The sequence below is a fragment of the Carettochelys insculpta genome, chromosome 6 (assembly GCF_033958435.1).
Source record: "Carettochelys insculpta isolate YL-2023 chromosome 6, ASM3395843v1, whole genome shotgun sequence".
NCBI lineage: Eukaryota > Metazoa > Chordata > Testudines > Carettochelyidae > Carettochelys > Carettochelys insculpta.
The window spans coordinates 33,211,868-33,229,164 of NC_134142.1; the positions used below are offsets into that span (position 1 = coordinate 33,211,868).

The 17,297-nt window shown below is 45.1% G+C and overlaps 1 protein-coding gene across 1 annotated transcript in view; it reads right to left on the minus strand.

Annotated features, from left to right (window-relative positions):
• Positions 1–17,297, minus strand: part of TDP1 (tyrosyl-DNA phosphodiesterase 1) — a 115,060-nt gene that overhangs the window by 76,611 nt on the left and 21,152 nt on the right. The window contains exons 8-10 of the mRNA XM_074998760.1: positions 5,886–6,056; positions 2,723–2,801; positions 222–407 (exon numbers count right to left, since the gene is read on the minus strand). Of these exons, the coding sequence (XP_074854861.1) occupies positions 222–407; positions 2,723–2,801; positions 5,886–6,056 (436 nt within the window). The remainder of the gene's footprint in view (positions 1–221; positions 408–2,722; positions 2,802–5,885; positions 6,057–17,297) is intronic.

Here is a 17,297-nt window from a genome sequence, read left to right on the forward strand (position 1 = left end):
ACAGTGTAACTATTCGATTCCTTTATCATTAAATTGAAAGAAGAAAAGTTTCATTTTAGCATTTTTAAGTGGAAAATCCTGGTAATTTTTTTTCCAGAAGTCATGACAAACTGACGTTGACATGACCTGTCTCTGTAATCCTACCTTTGAATGCTGGCAAAAAATAAGGGGGTAAACATAAAATAAAAAAACCATCAAGCACTACCAACTGCAAAACATACCAAATGAACAGGAACATCAGGTTTTGCTACAGTCTTCATGCTACTGCCTAGAGCAACCAGGCTTTCTTGAAATTCTGAACACAACCATTTGGATTGGTCAGCTCCCATTGATCCAATACTTGAGAACTGTCCTATCACTGGCCAAGATTCTTGTGCTGGAATAGGCGATGTATACTCTCTTAAAAGCTATTCAGGAAAATTAAAACACTTGTTAGATTTGTATATGTCAAACTGCATTACATACTACAGGTTGAACCTTTCTAAGGCAGCACCCTTGGGACCTTCCCGGTATCGAACAAGAGAATTTGCCAGATGACAGGAGGTCAATATTAATTAGCAGCATTACGAACACTTCCACCACTCAATGGGCTCTTGGAAGACAACTGGGGTAAAGTACAGCTAACTAACAGCACAGAACAATGAGAGCCAAGACTGGTGGCTGTAAAGCTCTATGGGACCATGGGAAACTTGGCCACATCCATGATATATGGTCATCCAGGCAACTAAAACCAAGCCAGATTATAGATGTTGCCAGACGACAAAGTGCCAGACTAGAGTGGTTCAACCTGTACATAAAATATTTGTAGCCAGGTTTTAGTATTTAAGCTCGTTTGATGCTCTCTCTAAGTGAGCACTTCAATTTGCCACTAATGAAAAAAGTTGGATTAGCTAGTCGAGATTCCAATATAAAACATTACTCAACGCCAGAAGAAAAAAATCAAAACCATAATCCTTTTTTCAATGGGAAAAAAAGAAATTATGAATAGTTTTGTTCGGATGAGCTGAAACCACCAGTTTAGTGGATAATAGGCTAAAAAAGTCCAAGCTACTTCCTGAAACACGCAGGCTAAGATTATCAGAAGACTCTAAAGGCAGTCACCCAAGTCTTTTAAAGTTTGATGGATATCAGGCACTTAACTCTGTTTGCCTCCTTTGAAAATGTCCAGCCTCAAATGCACAGGAGAGAGTGAAAGCAATACAGAGAGAAAGGAGGGAATGGGAAGGGGGAACAGAAATAATTTCAACATTCTTCCTAAAATATTCTTACTGAAAAGCTAATTAGGAAAATATGAAAAATCAAGTTCACAAGGACAATTAAATTATATTCGAAACAATAGACACCGCAGAGGCTCTAACTGGCTTCAGTAACAGAAGTGCATTCACACTATACAAGGTGTGAGTTTTTCATCCCAAAAGTAAATTAAATATACATATTCACACATCTCTTTTACAAGAGGAAACCTAACCCTCACATTTGTTTTGTCTAGGGAAGAACTGAAATCTGAAAGTCTCTGACTTTCCATTATGTCATAAATGAGGGAGCTTATAGCTCACATTTCAATGGGAGATCAAAGAGCAGATATTCCTCTGAGTGGAAAACAAATGAGACAAAAGAACATATTTACCAGGTCACTGAAAGAGGGTGTTAGAATTTGGACCATGACAGGTAAAAAAGTTTGGCAGAGCAAGAAGTTACCATATGCCAAAATGATTTTAGCTATAAAGAGTGTCTTTCCGGCTTTGAAAAAGTGCATATTACAAACACCACAAGGCATCTTTCCTTAATTCTAAATCAATCTGCATAAGATAAAAAAAAATTAGAGTATCTTACAAAAATTTTTAGTGGAAGTATGTTCTAAGGTAAAATAAGTAATAATATATGATGCTTATGAATATGGCTTAATAATTTACTAAGCAATATAGAAAAATCAGTCGCTCCCTAAACTTAAGCAGTTACAGCAAGCCAAAAATTGAAGTGCTTATTTTGTTCAATCATATTTGCAGGCCAACCTCCTACATTTTCAATTTGTTATCAGTATAGTCACACTTCAGTTACACAGTTCTTTATTTCCCTATCATTTAGAGACTAGGTAAAGAAAAAAGCTTTAAAAATCTAATAGCAACTATAGCCATCTTTTAAATATTAACATTGAATGATCCCACCCACTCGCAAATTTGTACTGAATTTGACCTCTCTGTCATACCTACTGACAACTTCTGCTAAGCTCCTCCTCACGGAGGTATTTATTTTCCAATAAAATGGCTTCTGTTCTGCTATTTTAGCTGCATGTGACAAGTGTGGCATCAAGATGTACAGAATCTATAAGCTATGGTTTTAACACCAGCTTTCCTTGTAAGATGAGCACTTGGGTGGACACCCAGGAGAGAATCAAATACCACCCAGATGATTAGCAGAGTGCCCACAGCTGGCAGCATGTGTTTCTACTGGTGATGCACGGCCACACATGCCTCAGGACACACAACAAAATTTATTCTGCACATGGGTGGAAAAAATAGCAGAAACATTGTTAAGCACCACCATTAGAAAGTATCATTTTTAAGGTCAAATATATCGAAAAAAGGCATTGAGAAGCTTACAGATGACTTTAGAAAACTATAATTAAATGATAGAAGAGTAAAGTTGAACAAAAGAAATCCCCCAAAAATTGTTTATGGAAAGGGAAGGGAAATAAGAGAAAAAAATGAATATAAACAATTACCTTCCTAAGCCTGAAGTGACCCCATTTTTCTTTTTGGTTGCCTTGATATCGTCCTGGGGTAGATCCAAGCAGATACACTCTTTGAAACAGTAAATATGTTACGTGCAAGGTGAGAAACAAAAAAGTGGAAGATGAGTAGTTTAGAGACCAACCCATCATTACCCATGTAATGTGTACATCTCAACCTGAATTTTAAAAAAAACCCAGCACACTAGGGTGAAATTTACACAGGCGTTTCTGCAGCGCAGTAGACAATTTCAATTTACAAGATTCAACACTGATTTTAATTTAAATAATTATCAGCTGGACCTGATATATAAGCACTGCTAAAACACAATATATATATATATAAATGCAACAAATAGTACTACAGAGTAGCTGGACTGAATTCAGTGTATTTTGCTACAGGTTGAACCTCTTTCATCCAGCACTCTTGGGACTTAACCAGTTCCAGACAAGAGAATTGGCTGGATGACAAGAGGTCAATATTTTCTAGCAGATCAGCAACACTTCCACTGCTTACTGGTCTCTTAGAAGACATTCAGGGACAAATTACAGCTAAACAACATCACAGACGACGGAGAGCCAGGAATTGTGGCCGTAAACAAACTTTCAGACCATGGGAAATGGCCACACCCATGATAAATGGTCGTCTGGCTAACTAAAATCATGCAGGATTATGGAGTTTGATGGATGAGAGAGTTCCAGATTAAAGTGGCTCAGCCTTTACTACTGTCCATTTCTGATTTACTATCAGGCTAGCAATGCCAGCAGATCATCTCTTTGCACACAATTTTATTCTTCCCTTTTCAGCAGGCAGTCCTGTATCACTGCTAATAGAATGTCCCTTTATTTTTCTGTAATACATATTTTGTACAAATGGCGTAAGAATGGGTTTCTATCTTGTCTCTGAAGTTGGGTTATCTGCATTTCCAGAATGGTTTACAAAGGGCATTCCAGACTTTAAAAAAAAAAAAAATAAATAAAAATAAAAATCAAAGTTTGTTGCAGGGTGGATTGATTTAAATGAAGGACCACAGTTTTAATCACCAAAAAACCCCAAACCCCATTTATTTGAAATAACTTAGCTTTTTTGATAAGACTGACTGTGTTTAAAGAGTATGTAATTTTGGAGTAAGCCATACTGAATTCACTGCCACTTCTGCTTTTTGAGAAAATGAACTATAGAATCGGGTTCCCTTAGAAAAAAGGAATTATGCACGTATTATGTAACAGAGTAAGAAAATGATACACTGGGTAGGTCTACACTAGACCTTAAAGCCGATCCTAAATACGCAATTCCAGCTATGGCAATTGCGTAACTGGAATTCATGCATTATGAATTACTTATCTGGCCATCCTCATTGAATGAGGCCAATGGAAGAAACTCTCACTTCAACCTCCCTTAATCCATGCATGAATGAGGAGTACAGGGGTTGACTGTCAACCCCAATCATTTGATTTTGCACATCCCCACTAGGAGCACAAAAATCAAACCATGGAAGTTTGACCCTGACTGGGATGACCTTCCATAAAGCTTAGATGTACCCTCAGTGGCAACTGGCAGCTCTAGATTTTTTTTATGCTAACTTTCTATATTGTACACCTGAGCAATAAAACTAAACCTAGTTAAACAAACAAGCTATATAGATTAGATAAGCTAAATTTTTTTTCTAGCAACATCAACACAGCAAACAGCATGGGAATTTGCCTCTCAAATCACACACTAAAAGGCAGAAAAAAAGTCTTGAAGAATGATGTCTTGTAAAGAGAATTATTTAAGTTATTAACTCATTAATCCACTCTGCCACAGCCATATCTTCATCCACACCATTTTCTCCCAATAAGCAGGTTTTCCATATGGGCCGTGTCTACACTAGCCCAAAACTTTTAAATGGCCATTTCGAAGTTTAGTAATGAAGTGCTGAAATACATATTCAGCACCTCATTAGAACGCCGCCAGCTGCGGCACTTCGAAATTGATGCGGCTTGCTGCCCTGCAGCTCATCCAGACACGGCTCCTTTTCTGAAGAACTCCGACAACTTCAAAATCCCCTTATTCCTATCTGCTGTTAGGAATAAGGGGATTTCGAAGTTGGCAGGGTCCTTTCGAATAGGAGCCCCATCTGGATGAGCTGCAGGGCAGTGAGCCGCATCAATTTTGAAGTGCCGTGGCTACCAGCATTCTAATGAGGCTGATTTGCACGGCCATTTCGAAGTTTTGGGTAAGTGTAGATGTAGCCCTGATGTTTCATTCCTGAAACCAGTCCTGGCATCCTCCTCTTGTACTGCTAGTATTAGATACATTTTCCTTTTTTACCAAAGGAATGAATTCTTCAAAATATTCTCAATAAATGTCTCTCATATGCTCAGAAGCCATGACAGTTTTTCTGTGTCCAAAATATGGTGGAATATAGGAAGCTCTGTGTGCGCTGAATAATGCCTTCCCTTTTTCTTTCCTGTCTACTGTTCTTTTCTATGCTGCCTCCATCCTTTCCCATATACTGGGTCTGTCTTTTGACAATGTCTTAACTAACTTCCCTGCCATACTTAGCCAAGGTCCTCCACCACATAAGCACAGAATACAAACAATCCTATCCACCCTGGGTCTTTCTTTGCACATATTATTTTTCAGTCTGCTGAGAAACAGAAATTGAAAGCCCAGAACTTTCAAGAAGCAAGAGCCAGTAGTTACGCTGGACAGACTACAACCATTAATTCATTTTTGTAAGACAGAGTATGCGTAGCATGTTTATGATGAGATTTAACTAACTTATTTTTAAATGAGAAGTTTAATTTTTTATTAATGATTTTAAAAATGAAAAAATCCAATTTAAAAAAAAAATCACTAATTTTTTTTAAATCAACTTTTATCCAGCTTGGTTTGTTATTATATATTCTATATTTAAAGTAAACTATTTTTCATTTTGTTTTGGGTCCAGGGACTTAGCCTACATTTTCTATTAAAAAAAAAAAATCATTGTTCCCCATCACCTTAACTGATAACATTAAATTGCATTTCAAGATTTGTTTTTCTGAGGGCAATTCTTAAATTCAGTAAAACATCTTATATAAAACCCTCCAAATTCTGTAAAATCTACAGTGCATGCCTTGGCTCTTACACGAATGCAAAGGTACCCACATTGAGAGAGATGATACGTACCTGGTCTCTGAAAGATCATGCTCTTGGATGATGTCAGCCCATTCCTTGAGAGTAGGGGAATTATAAGCCATCAAGTAGTTTATTAGGTCAGATTTAAAATTGGTTATAGATTCACCAGCTGAACCACTGGTTCCATGTGGTAGTCGTGGATATAGGGGGCTTAACCATATTCTAAAAAAAGTAGGAGTGAAACGCTAAGATACTAGATTCTCCAGTCACAATATTTATTCAACTACGTACTGCATTACACACATGATAAGAAAATAAGACCCAGCAGTCCAGTCAGAATGCCAGGTAGAAATAGTTCAATTATGTAATGATTCTGGTCTTTTATAAAATGACTACCTTAAATCAATGTTAAGCATGCACTGTAATCTCAGCACTCACTTCAAATCTAAACAGAAGGTTAATTAAGAGTACAGTTTATTATTCTGCCAAAACAGAACAGCAAACATGTTTATCCATTATAAATTTCTTGGAACATTTGTCTGTAATTACACTCTCTAGGTCACAGACTGTGTACCACTTTGACTACTTAGTCCCATCCCCTAAATCTACAGTGCTATATTTAAATGTTAAATAGTCTGAATTCCAGTATTTGGAATGACTGCTACTAATTGTACCAGAACTGTCACTTCAAATTGAAAAATTGTGCTGCTTCAAAATAGATTGATCTACCAATTCACAGAATGAGAAAATTAAGTGAAAAAGCTAGAGGGCTTGAAAGGTTTTTATGCTTTAAAGAAGGAAGCGAGACAATCATTTGTCAATACAAAATTTCTGCTAGCACAGAAGTGGGAACACAAGAAAAGGGAGTGAGTCAGCAGCCATCTCCCAAAATTCTTCCTACTATGTAGAAGGGTGTGGAGCTGCCACCATCCAGGATCTTAGAGCAGTGATGTCCAATAGGAATTTAAAGATCGCTGCACTTGCGGTTGTCATTTTTCCATATTCACCACATCCCCCCACCTCCCCGCAGAGCCAGGAGACCCCAGCCCCTCTCCCCCAATTCTAATTCAATGCCGGTGACTCACCAGAGCTGCTGGGGCTGCCACCATGCACTTCCCCCACCAAGTGGTAGGGTGCGTGCACAGAGTGGGTGGATGGCACTCCCTGCGTGCGGCTCTCAGGAGAAGCCACATTTAAAGGCTCCAAGAGCCACATGCAGTTCGGAGCTGTATTCACCACAATGCGGTGTCCTATTTGCCACATGTGGTGAGTGGCAGACACATTGGACTTCCCTGCAATAGAGAAAGGAGGAGGAGGAGGAACTATCTTCTACTGGACCAATTTCTTTTACTGTGTCACTCTGAGAACATTTTCCAGAGATGAAGAGCTCACTGTAAGCTCAAAAACTTGGTTTTCCTGACCACTAAAGGTTGGTCCAATGAAAGATATAACCTTGCCCACCTTGTCTCACTTTACTGCTGAGAAAGTACAAACCATTCCTTGAATTTCAAGTCTAAACGCTTGTGACAGAGTCAGTCTCATTCCTGGGCCCCAGGTCCTCTGTTTAGTCCAGTGGCCCCACTGTATGAACTCCATTACCCTTGCTGGGGCAGGGGGCAGTCTGGTGGGGTTGGGGGGAGCTGGTCCCCACCCACTTGTTCTGGGTTCCAGCCCAGGGACCCTGGAGGGCCATTACCAGTGAGGGCTGACTCCCTTCACCCTTGCTCCTGCAGCTCCTCTCCACGGGCCACTTCCCTGCCAGACGATTCCCCAGTACCTCCTTCCTCTAATGGTAGCCGTGGCAGCAAGTCCCCTCCTTTGTTTGGCTCTTCTGGCTGACCAGTTCCTCAAAGTCTCTGGTGGAGCTCCAGGCCCCCCTGGGTTGGGGCAGGCCAGTCCCCTGGGTTGCTGAGGTTCCTCTCCTCTTTTGTGGTCTCTGGTGTTCTTCTAAGTCTCCTTACTTCTCCTCACTTGCCTCCCAAACTCTCCTTCACCACCCCTCCATTGCCCTGCATGGAGAAGGGCTTATAAAAAGGTAGCCCTGAGTAGGGTCAGCTGGCCCTAACTGATTTAGGGCAGCCTATGCCTCAGCAGCTCCCACTTTTGATTGTCAGCTCTGTCTCCACTCTGTTTTTACTCCTGCCTCCCCTCTCCTGGCCCCATCCTGCCACATATCCCCCTCCGCAGCTCAACACCGTAGGGCTGGGCTACTTGGGACAGCATGCAGCATACCCAAGATAGGCCATCAGCATCCCCATGCTGGGCCCCAGCCTTATGTTGTACTCAGGCTGGAGCCCAGGAAGTTGAACAGCCGCAGGGACAGGTACCACTGGGTTATTCTTGCATTCCTGTCCTTGTTATGACACATCCATTGCAGGGACGCATGATCTGTAACCAAGGTTAACTTCCATCCAAGGAGGTAGTACCTCAGGCTCTCCATGGCCCACTTTACAGAGAGACATTCTTTTTCAACGATTGTGTAGTTTCGCTCTCTTGGGAGAAGCTTATGGCTTAGGTATAAAACAGGATGCTCTTCATCTCCAACCATTTGGGACAGTACTGCCCCCAAGCCAACTTCAGAGGTGCCTGTTTGCAGCAAGAATTCCTTCTCAAAATCAGGGGCGATGAGGACCGGATCACCGCATAGGGCTGTCTTGAGGTCAACGAATGCCTCCTCCGCTGCAGGGGTCCACTTCACCACCTCTGGGCCATGGGCCCTTGTGAGTGCCGTCAGTGGGCAAGCCCTGGATGCAAAACGGGGAATAAACCTCCGATAATACCCCACTAGACCTAGGAATGACCGAACTTGCTTTTTTGGACTGGCCAGGGCCAATTTTCTATAGCTGCCCCTTTGTTCAGTTGGGGCTTCACCACACTCCTCCCATGATGTACCCGATATTTGGCTTCCGCCAGTCGTATTGCACATTTTGCCAGGTTTGCCATGAGGCCAGCCCCCCTCAGGGTATCTAACACCACCTCCACCTTCTCCAGTTGCATGTCCCAGTCCAGGCTATGGATGATGTCGTCGTTGAGGTAAGCTGTAGCATACGTTCGGTGTGGACGTAGTAACTTATCCATTAGCTGCTGGAAAGTGGTGAGGGCTCCGTGTAACCCAAATGGGAGGACGGTGTATTGATATAAGCCATCTAGGGTGGAAAAGGCTGTTTTCTGCTGGGCCTTGTTGGCCAAGGGAATCCGCCAATAGCCCTTGGTTAGGTCCAGAGCGGACAGGAAGCTAGCCTTTCCCAACCGACCAATTAATTCAACTGTACTAGGCATGGGGTATGTATCAAACTTGGACACTTCATTTATCCTTTGGAAATCATTGCAGAACCAGAGGATGCCATCAGGCTTAGGCACCAAGACAATGGGACTGGACCATTGACTATGGGATTCTTCGATTACCCCCAGCTCCAGCATCTTCCTCACTTCTTGCACCTCCTGTCGCTTTGCCTCTAGGAGTCGGTAAGGCCTGAGCTGTACCCTTACCCCTGGATCCATGACAATATGGTGTTCTACCTCAGTGGTCCGACTGGGGTTTGTTGGCATGTTAAAGGACCTCCTTCTGCTGGTCTGGGGTCAGCTCTGGAGAGATTCTTACTTGCTGCTCCTGGCCCTCCTCTAACCTCACCATCCCCAGGACAACTGGCTGCACATCCTGGTCCCGCCACGGTTTCAGCAGGGTAACATGGTAAATCTGCTCTGTCTTCAGAGGTCTGGCTGCCTCACCTTATAGTTCACCTCCCCCAGGACTTCAACCACTTCATAGGGTCCTTGCCACTGGGTGAGGAGCTTGCCGTCTGCTGTCGGGACCAACACCATCACCTGGTCTCCTACCTTAAACCTCCAAACCCTCACCTGCCAGCTGTAGTAAGTCTGCTGGGCCTCTTGGGCCTGCTCCAGTCGTTCACAGATGGGGGTGACTTTGGCAATCCGGTCCTCCATCGGGAGGACACGTTCAATGATATTGCATCCTGGGTTTGTCTGCTCCTCCCAGGTCTCCTTCACGAGATCCAGGATGCCTCAGGATCTCCACCAATATAGCAACTCGAATGGGGAAAAGCCTGTGGAGGCCTGAGGCACTTCCCAGATGGCAAACATCAGATAGGGGAGTAGGGCATCCCAATCTCTCCCATCCCAGCTCACTATCTTACGGATCATGCTCTTGAGGGTGCAGCTGAACTGCTCCACGAGGCCATCTGTCTGCGGGTGGTACACCGACGTTCTCAGGGCCTGTGTATGGAGAGGTGTACACAACTCTTTCATCAGTTGGGAGACAAAGGTGGTACCTGGGTTAGTTAATATCTCCTTGGGTATGCCTACACGGGCAAAAATCTGTAACAGCTCTCTCACTATGGTCTTTGAATGGGTGTTAGACAGAGGCACCGCCTCTGAGTAACGGGTGGCATAATCCACGACTACCAAGATGTACTGGTGTCCTCAAGCAGACTTCTCTAATGGGCCAACTAAGTCCACTGTGATCCTCTCAAAGGAGATATCAGTAATTGATGGGGTATCAACGGTGCCCGCAGATGTGACCTGGGCCCATGCAGTTGGCACTCAGGGCAGGAGGCACAATACTGATGGACTTCTACATAGACCCCAGGCCAAAAGAACCTTTGCAGAATCCAGTCTAAGGTCTTCTCAACCCCAAGGTGACCGCCAAACAGGTAGCTATGGTCCAGGTCCATTAAGGTCCTCTGATGCCTCTGACGCACTAAGAGTTGCTCCACCACCTGGTCCTGGACGTTCACTACCCGGTACAGTAGGTCCCCCTTGATTATGTAGTATGGCCCAGGGCCCTTGGCTCTCCCTTCCACAGGGACCCCATTTACCTCCATTACTTCTTTATGTATGTTTTGATACACTGGGTCATCAGCTTAGTCCTTCATAAAACTTGTGTGGGTCCTCCTCCTCTGCTGGCCTAGGGGTTTAGGTGGTGCTGGGCCCAGGCTTGGGCCCTCCCCGCTCCCGTACCCCACTCTGTTGGGCCAGTTCTGTCCATCATCTCCCCCACACCCCACCACAGCTAGGGCTTGCCTCAGGTTCCCAGTCAGGATCCGGGTTTCCATGTGCTTGGCAGACCTTCTCTCATACTGGGACTTGCGGGGCTTCCCAGGTGCAGAGTATAGATCTTGGGCGAACTCACCAAAGGTTGGGGATGCTTCCTCTATTCCTCCTTTCCCTTTGGGCAGCAAGTTACCAAATCCACAAAAGTCCCGCCCAATCGCTATTGGGAAGGGAAGCCTCAGGACCACCCCCACTGTCACCTTGGCCACATTCCCCTGGACCTCTATTTGTACAGGGATGACTGGGTAATAGTTCACATCCTCACGTACACAGGGTACCCCAGTGTGCTTGGCCCAGGACAGTTGGCCCTGCCCCACTAGTTGCCCTGAGACTAGGGTGACTGCGCTTCCTGAGTCCACCAGGGCTGTGGTCTCCACCCCATTCATCTTCACTAACCGAGTATACGGGTGGGGGGCGTTTGCTACACCCACCATGTGTATCAGGCCACAGGACCTGACCCTGCCCCCAAGGCCACACTGCATGGGCTCCTCGATGTGTGGACACTAGGCTGCTATGTGTCCTATCTCACCACATGCATAACACCAATATCCACTATGCAGCAGCCATCTATTCTTTGGACTACATGGCCTTGCCTCCTGACTCTCCTTTCCAACAACTCCTGGACCCTTCATGACCTCTGACTGCTCTCCCATCTCCTTCCTTCCACCCCCTGTCCCACCCAAGGATTCGTAGGAGTGGGCCTTAGGGGTAAGAGTTGGTCGTTTGGCCAGCCCAGCATCTTCCCTGGGGGAGAGACATGAGAGGCTCCTGGTAGACAGCTGTCTCTCTACAAGTGCCATTATCTCATCATAGGAGGAAGGGTCATTCCAGCTAATCCCTCCTTGCAGATTGGGTGGACATCCCCACATATAGCAGTCCAGTATGAGGAGCTCTAAAATCTTCTCTGGTGCATAGGTCTCGGGTTGTCGTCACCTTCAAGCCACGTGGATTAGGTCAAACAGCTGGGACCTCGGGATTTTCCCCTCTTGGTACCTCCACTCATGAAACCGCTGGGTCCTAGCAGCAGTGGTCACCCCAGATCTAGCCAGGATTTCTGTCTTCAACTGGGTATATTCGGTGGCTGCTTCCTGAGGCATGTCGAAGTAGGCCTTCTGGGCCTCACCACACAGGAAGGGTGCCAGGATGCTGGCCCACTGGTCTCGGGGACAACCTTCCCACGTGGCAGTTCCTTCAAAGGCCAAGAGGTATGCCGCCTCATTGTCTTCTCCCATCGTTCTTTGGAGGAAGTTACTAGCTCACCAGGGTTGGGTCCCATCTAAGCTGTGTATGTGGGTAGTCAGCGTTTTCAGCTGCAGCACCACCTTTTCCAGAGTTGCTCAGTCCTGGGCAGCCTGGCTTATCAGCATCTGGTTATTTTCTTGCTGCAGCTGCAGGGCCTCCTGCTGTGCAGCTGCATAAGCCTAGGCAGCTTCTTGCTGGGCTCTGGTAGCCTGTACAAGGGCCTTTACTACATCTTCTATCGTGTCTGTCTTACTGTACTGATGGCGAGTTGTTTTGTTTAGTTATTCTGTTCCAGGTGGGTCTGCTGCAGGGTCTCACGGCTGCATAGATCCCACTCTCACACCATGTGTAGCAGAGTCAGTCTCAGTCCTAGGCCCCAGGTCCTCTGTTTCGTCCAGTGGCCCCACTGTATGAACTCCATTACCCTTGCTGGAACAGGGGCAGTCTGGGGGGGGAACCCGGTCCCCACCCACTTGTTCTGGGTTCCGGCCCAGGGACCCTGGAGGGCCGTTACCAGTGAGGGCTGACTCCCTTCACCCTTGCTCCTGCAGCTCCTCTCCATGGGCCACTTCCCTGCCCAACAATTCCCCAGTACCTCCTTCCTCTAATGGTAGCCGTGGCAGCAAGTCCCCTCCTTTGTTTGGCTCTTCTGGCTGACCAGTTCCTCAAAGTCTCTGGTGGAGCTCCAGGGCCCCCTGGGTTGGGGCAGGCCAGTCCCCTGGGTTGCTGAGGTTCCTCTCCTCTTTTGTGGTCTCTGGTGTTCTTCTAAGTCTCCTTACTTCTCCTCACTTGCCTCCCAAACTCTCCTTCACCACCCCTCCATTGCCTTGCATGGAGAAGGGCTTATAAAAGGTAGCCCTGAGTAGGGTCAGCTGGCCCTAATTGATTTAGGGCAGCCTATGCCTCAGCAGCTCCCACTTTTGATTGTCAGCTCTGTCTCCACTCTGTTTTTACTCCTGCCTCCCCTCTCCTGGCCCCACCCTGCCACATGGTATTTGCCTGAATTGCACAGAAGGAAGAATGCTCACAGATGGCTCCACTTTTATGAAAAGACCCTCAGCAAAGGAGCCATATTCCTGTAATGCAGGGTTTCCCAACCTATGGGTCACGATTACATTTGAAAAGGGGTGCGGGCTGGGCTGGATGGCTCCACAGGTGGCTCTTAAGAGCCATTCACATTCCTGAAGCAGTTCTCAACTTCTTAATTGGATTAACAGCCATCAGACAGTTAAACCAATCAATTAAATTGAGAACCATTTCAGCTGCAAGGTAGAGAACTGCATGCCTGAGGAGCAGCCCCCAGCAGGATTCCCACATCTGGTGCTGCCAGTGGAGCTCTGCCCCAGCTGGCTTCCAACCATGGGGGATTGGGGTCTCTCCATGGCCCCAGCTGGGTTTCCTGTGGCTGGCTCTACCAGCCAGGACTCTACCCCAACTGGCTTCCAGCCGTGGGGGAGTGGGGGTTGAGGTTTTCCTCAGCCCCAGCCAGGATTCCCGTGGCTGGCGCTGCTGGCTGGGGCTCTGTGCCCCAGCTAGCTTCCAGCTGCGGGGATGGGGGTTCCCCCATAACAGCCAGGGATCCTGTGGCTGGCACTGATGGCCCAGGACTCCACACCCCAACCAGCTTCAGCTGTGGGGGTCCCTGTGCCTCCCCTTGCCCCCTCCAGCCCCTGAGTGTGACCCCTTAGCTCCCTTCAGACTGTGAGTGACTCCTAGCCCGAGTGTGACTCCCCAGCCCCCTCTAGCCCACTCCAGCCCAAGTGTAACTCCTCTAGCCTCCTCCAGCCCGAGTGTGACTCTCCTAATTCCTGATTGACTCCCCTAGTCCCCCTCTAGCCCGAGTGACTCCTAGCCCCTTGCAGCCCCAGAGTGCGACTTCCCTAGCTCCCTCTAGCCCTGAGTGTGACCCCCAAGCCCCTCCAGCCCCTGAGTGCAACTCTCCTAGCCCATGATTGTGGGGTTTAAGCTGGGGGGAGCAATTTGGGGATGAGTGTCTTTCCACCACCACAACTCTAACTATAGTAAATGTAGTATAGTGTTATTTTATTAATATATTTCCACTTTTCTATGAAATAACTATATTATGAATATATAAACATGAAGAGGCACAATTTTATATTCTTGCCTCAGGCACAAAATTAGTTAGTTACAACACTGCTCCCTGCACCTCCACCCCCAATTTTCAGAAGTCTTGGGTCACCAAGTCTCCCTGAATTGTCAAAATGGGTTCCCATCCGGAAAAGGTTGGGAACTGCTGCTGTAATGGATCTCATGACTTTGGTCTCTGCATGGTTGCCGGCGTCTGCCCACATGAATACTTAGGAAGGACTAGGTCTAAACAACCAGAACCATTTCTATTGAAAACAAAAAAGAAAAATTGGAATCAAATTATTCAGAACAGTTTCAATAACAACCCACTGTATCTCAATACCACCTGACAATCCAGGCTGAAGCAGATTTCCTTCTAAACTGCGTGTGCCACTCTGCCCTCGATTGGTTTACACAACTAACACCTTAATCTGGAATAAAAAGATTTAACTAGTGGGCCTCGGCTCCTTCACCAATGCAGCTATCAAGAGTTATTGCAGAGGCTATGAGGGGCAAATCACATTCTGATAGCCTTGCTATCGCTTTGTCTGTTCTCTGGTCCCACCACAGAAGTCTCCCTTTCCTGCATAGCTCCCTTTCGTGCATAGCTGTGACATCACTAACCTCTGAAACTTGAACTCTGGATTTTCCCCTTCATTCACCGTATTGCCATTAGTTGTTGGTACTCCTTCAGTTCTGTGCTACACACCACCCCCACAACCCTTTAGCTCTGTAGTTTCATTCTTCTGTTTTCACAGTGTGCTTCCAACCCTCCCCCTCCCTCTATCTCCTTTCCATTTCATGTTCCTTCTCTCACCCCTTCCCTGCATTCCCTAAAGATCTTTTCCTCTCCCTCAAGTCATCCCACAAAAAGATGAAGATTAAATTTCTTCCCCACCTCCCCTTTTGAACGGCAGCAAGTAGAGGGGACAGGGAGTAGGGGAACAGAGGTAAGCTATTTAAAATAGTAAATTTGGGGGTGGGGAGGAAGTCTTTCCAGGTGTTCACCTAATATAACAGCCTGCCACTCCTGATCTGAGGCATTTGGACACTACTGCTATGAAGAAAGTGGCATTCATAAAGATACAGCTGCTGAAAATGCCTTGCTGCTATTGCTTTACCCTGTAGCATAGGTTCTCAATAATTTTCAAAGGCAATTAATGATGAAAGAAAGGAAAGCACAATGTTGACTTTCCAGAACAATGGGCAATTCTACTTTCAAATGCAGGAGCAATACAATGGTCTTGCCATATGTTGACTGAAAAGATAGCACCTTTGTCACTAGTGATCAAGATGTAGCATAAATCTGCATTTGTGTGAACAGTGATTTTCTCCCGTCTAACACTTTTTTTTTAAATAAAAAACAAAAACAAAAACACATCTCTTGACCCTCAGCTAGACTGTCATTCAAAATTTCATTTTTCCTTAGGCAAAGAGATTAGGGAAGATTATTTATTGCTAATTTCAGATACCACTATACAAACCAGAATTTTTTGTATTTAATATTGCAAGTTCATACAAGCTCTTGTAAGAAAAGAGAGACATTTGGGTCTTATTTTTTTTTTTTTTTATGGCAAATGGAAAAGTATCCTTAGAAGTGAGTCTGCATTCTGGGTGGACTATAGGCCCACCATCAAATTTCCTTTCCGATTTCACATCGCTGTAGCTACAGTAACCAAAGCCTTTGTTAAATTCTCAGAGGATATCTACTATCTTCCATACCTGAAACATCTACAATTCCAGTGGGAGACATCATACCGGGAATCTTGCATGTTGTAACAACTAGATACCAGAGTTTCTACGCACACAAATCGTCATGGAAGAAATTCTAATAAATAAGAATTGTTAAAAATGATTGAGTAGTAGGGAAAGCTGCCAGGAGCTCAAAAAGGCCTGCTTGGTTCTCTGTAAAAGCCAAGTGACAGAAAGAAGACCAAAGAGCAGTAAGCACTGAAGTCACAGTATCTATAAAAAGAAGGGATTTTAAAACCAGAAATTATTGGTTATATATTTTATGCTTCTCAAAGATCCCTAATGGGCTTTTGCTTCAGTGAGGTGAAGAGACCTAAAACTCTGATGTGTCTAGCAGTGATTAAACCTGGCTGGCTGATAGGAAAAAAAAAAAAAAAAAAAAACCTAGCTCTTCTAAAACTATTGTAGAAGTGGTTTGCCAAGACCACCCCACCCCCCGGGTGAAAATCTACTGTAGAAGCTTCCACAGAGGAATTGAGGGATAAGAAAACAAGATATTTTAATAATAGCTCTTCTTTCCCAACACTTCTCTTCCACTACCTTTCACTTACCAGACCAGTGTGTTAGTCAGAACTTAACACTGGACACCAAAACAGAGTGACTTAAGAAGGCCCTAAATACCATTTCAGCCTTATTACTGTCTTGACAGAATGCTTATGAGCTAATATTCCTCAAGACCATGTGAAGTTATTTTTTTCTCCCATACGATATCGGTTTTAAATGAACAGAACTAGGAGTATAGCCTCTCGTAAGGATCATAAAAACCAACATTTAAATCCCTGGACTTTTAAGTAGCTGTTTTGGTTTGCTCTCAATAGCTACTATTTTCTATTTAAATGGATCTACCTTTGTATAATTAACGAGCACAGCCTCTGATAATCGAAGTGTTGAAATTGGCCAAAACACCTGAAATGGTCAGAAATTAAAAAAAAAAAGAGATGGCTTGCTTAAGTTTCTCAAGTGTAAAATGTCTCACATGTATCAGAGAGGTAGCCATGTTAGTCTGTATCTTCAAAACCAACAGGAAGTCCTGTGGCACCTTATAGACTAACAGATATTTTGGAGCATAAGCTTTCATGGGCAAAGACCCACTTCATCAGACGCATGAGTGGGGGTGGGGGTCCCAGAGGACAATTTAAAGAGGGGGGGCCCAATAAAAGGGAGGACCAGATCTGACAGGGTCTATTCTGAATAGAATAGAATACTTGATAGACCTTGTCAGCTCTGGCCCTCCCCTTTACTGGGACCCCCTCATTAAATCCTACTCTGGAAACTGCTCCCCGCTGCCAACTACCACTCATGCATCTTATG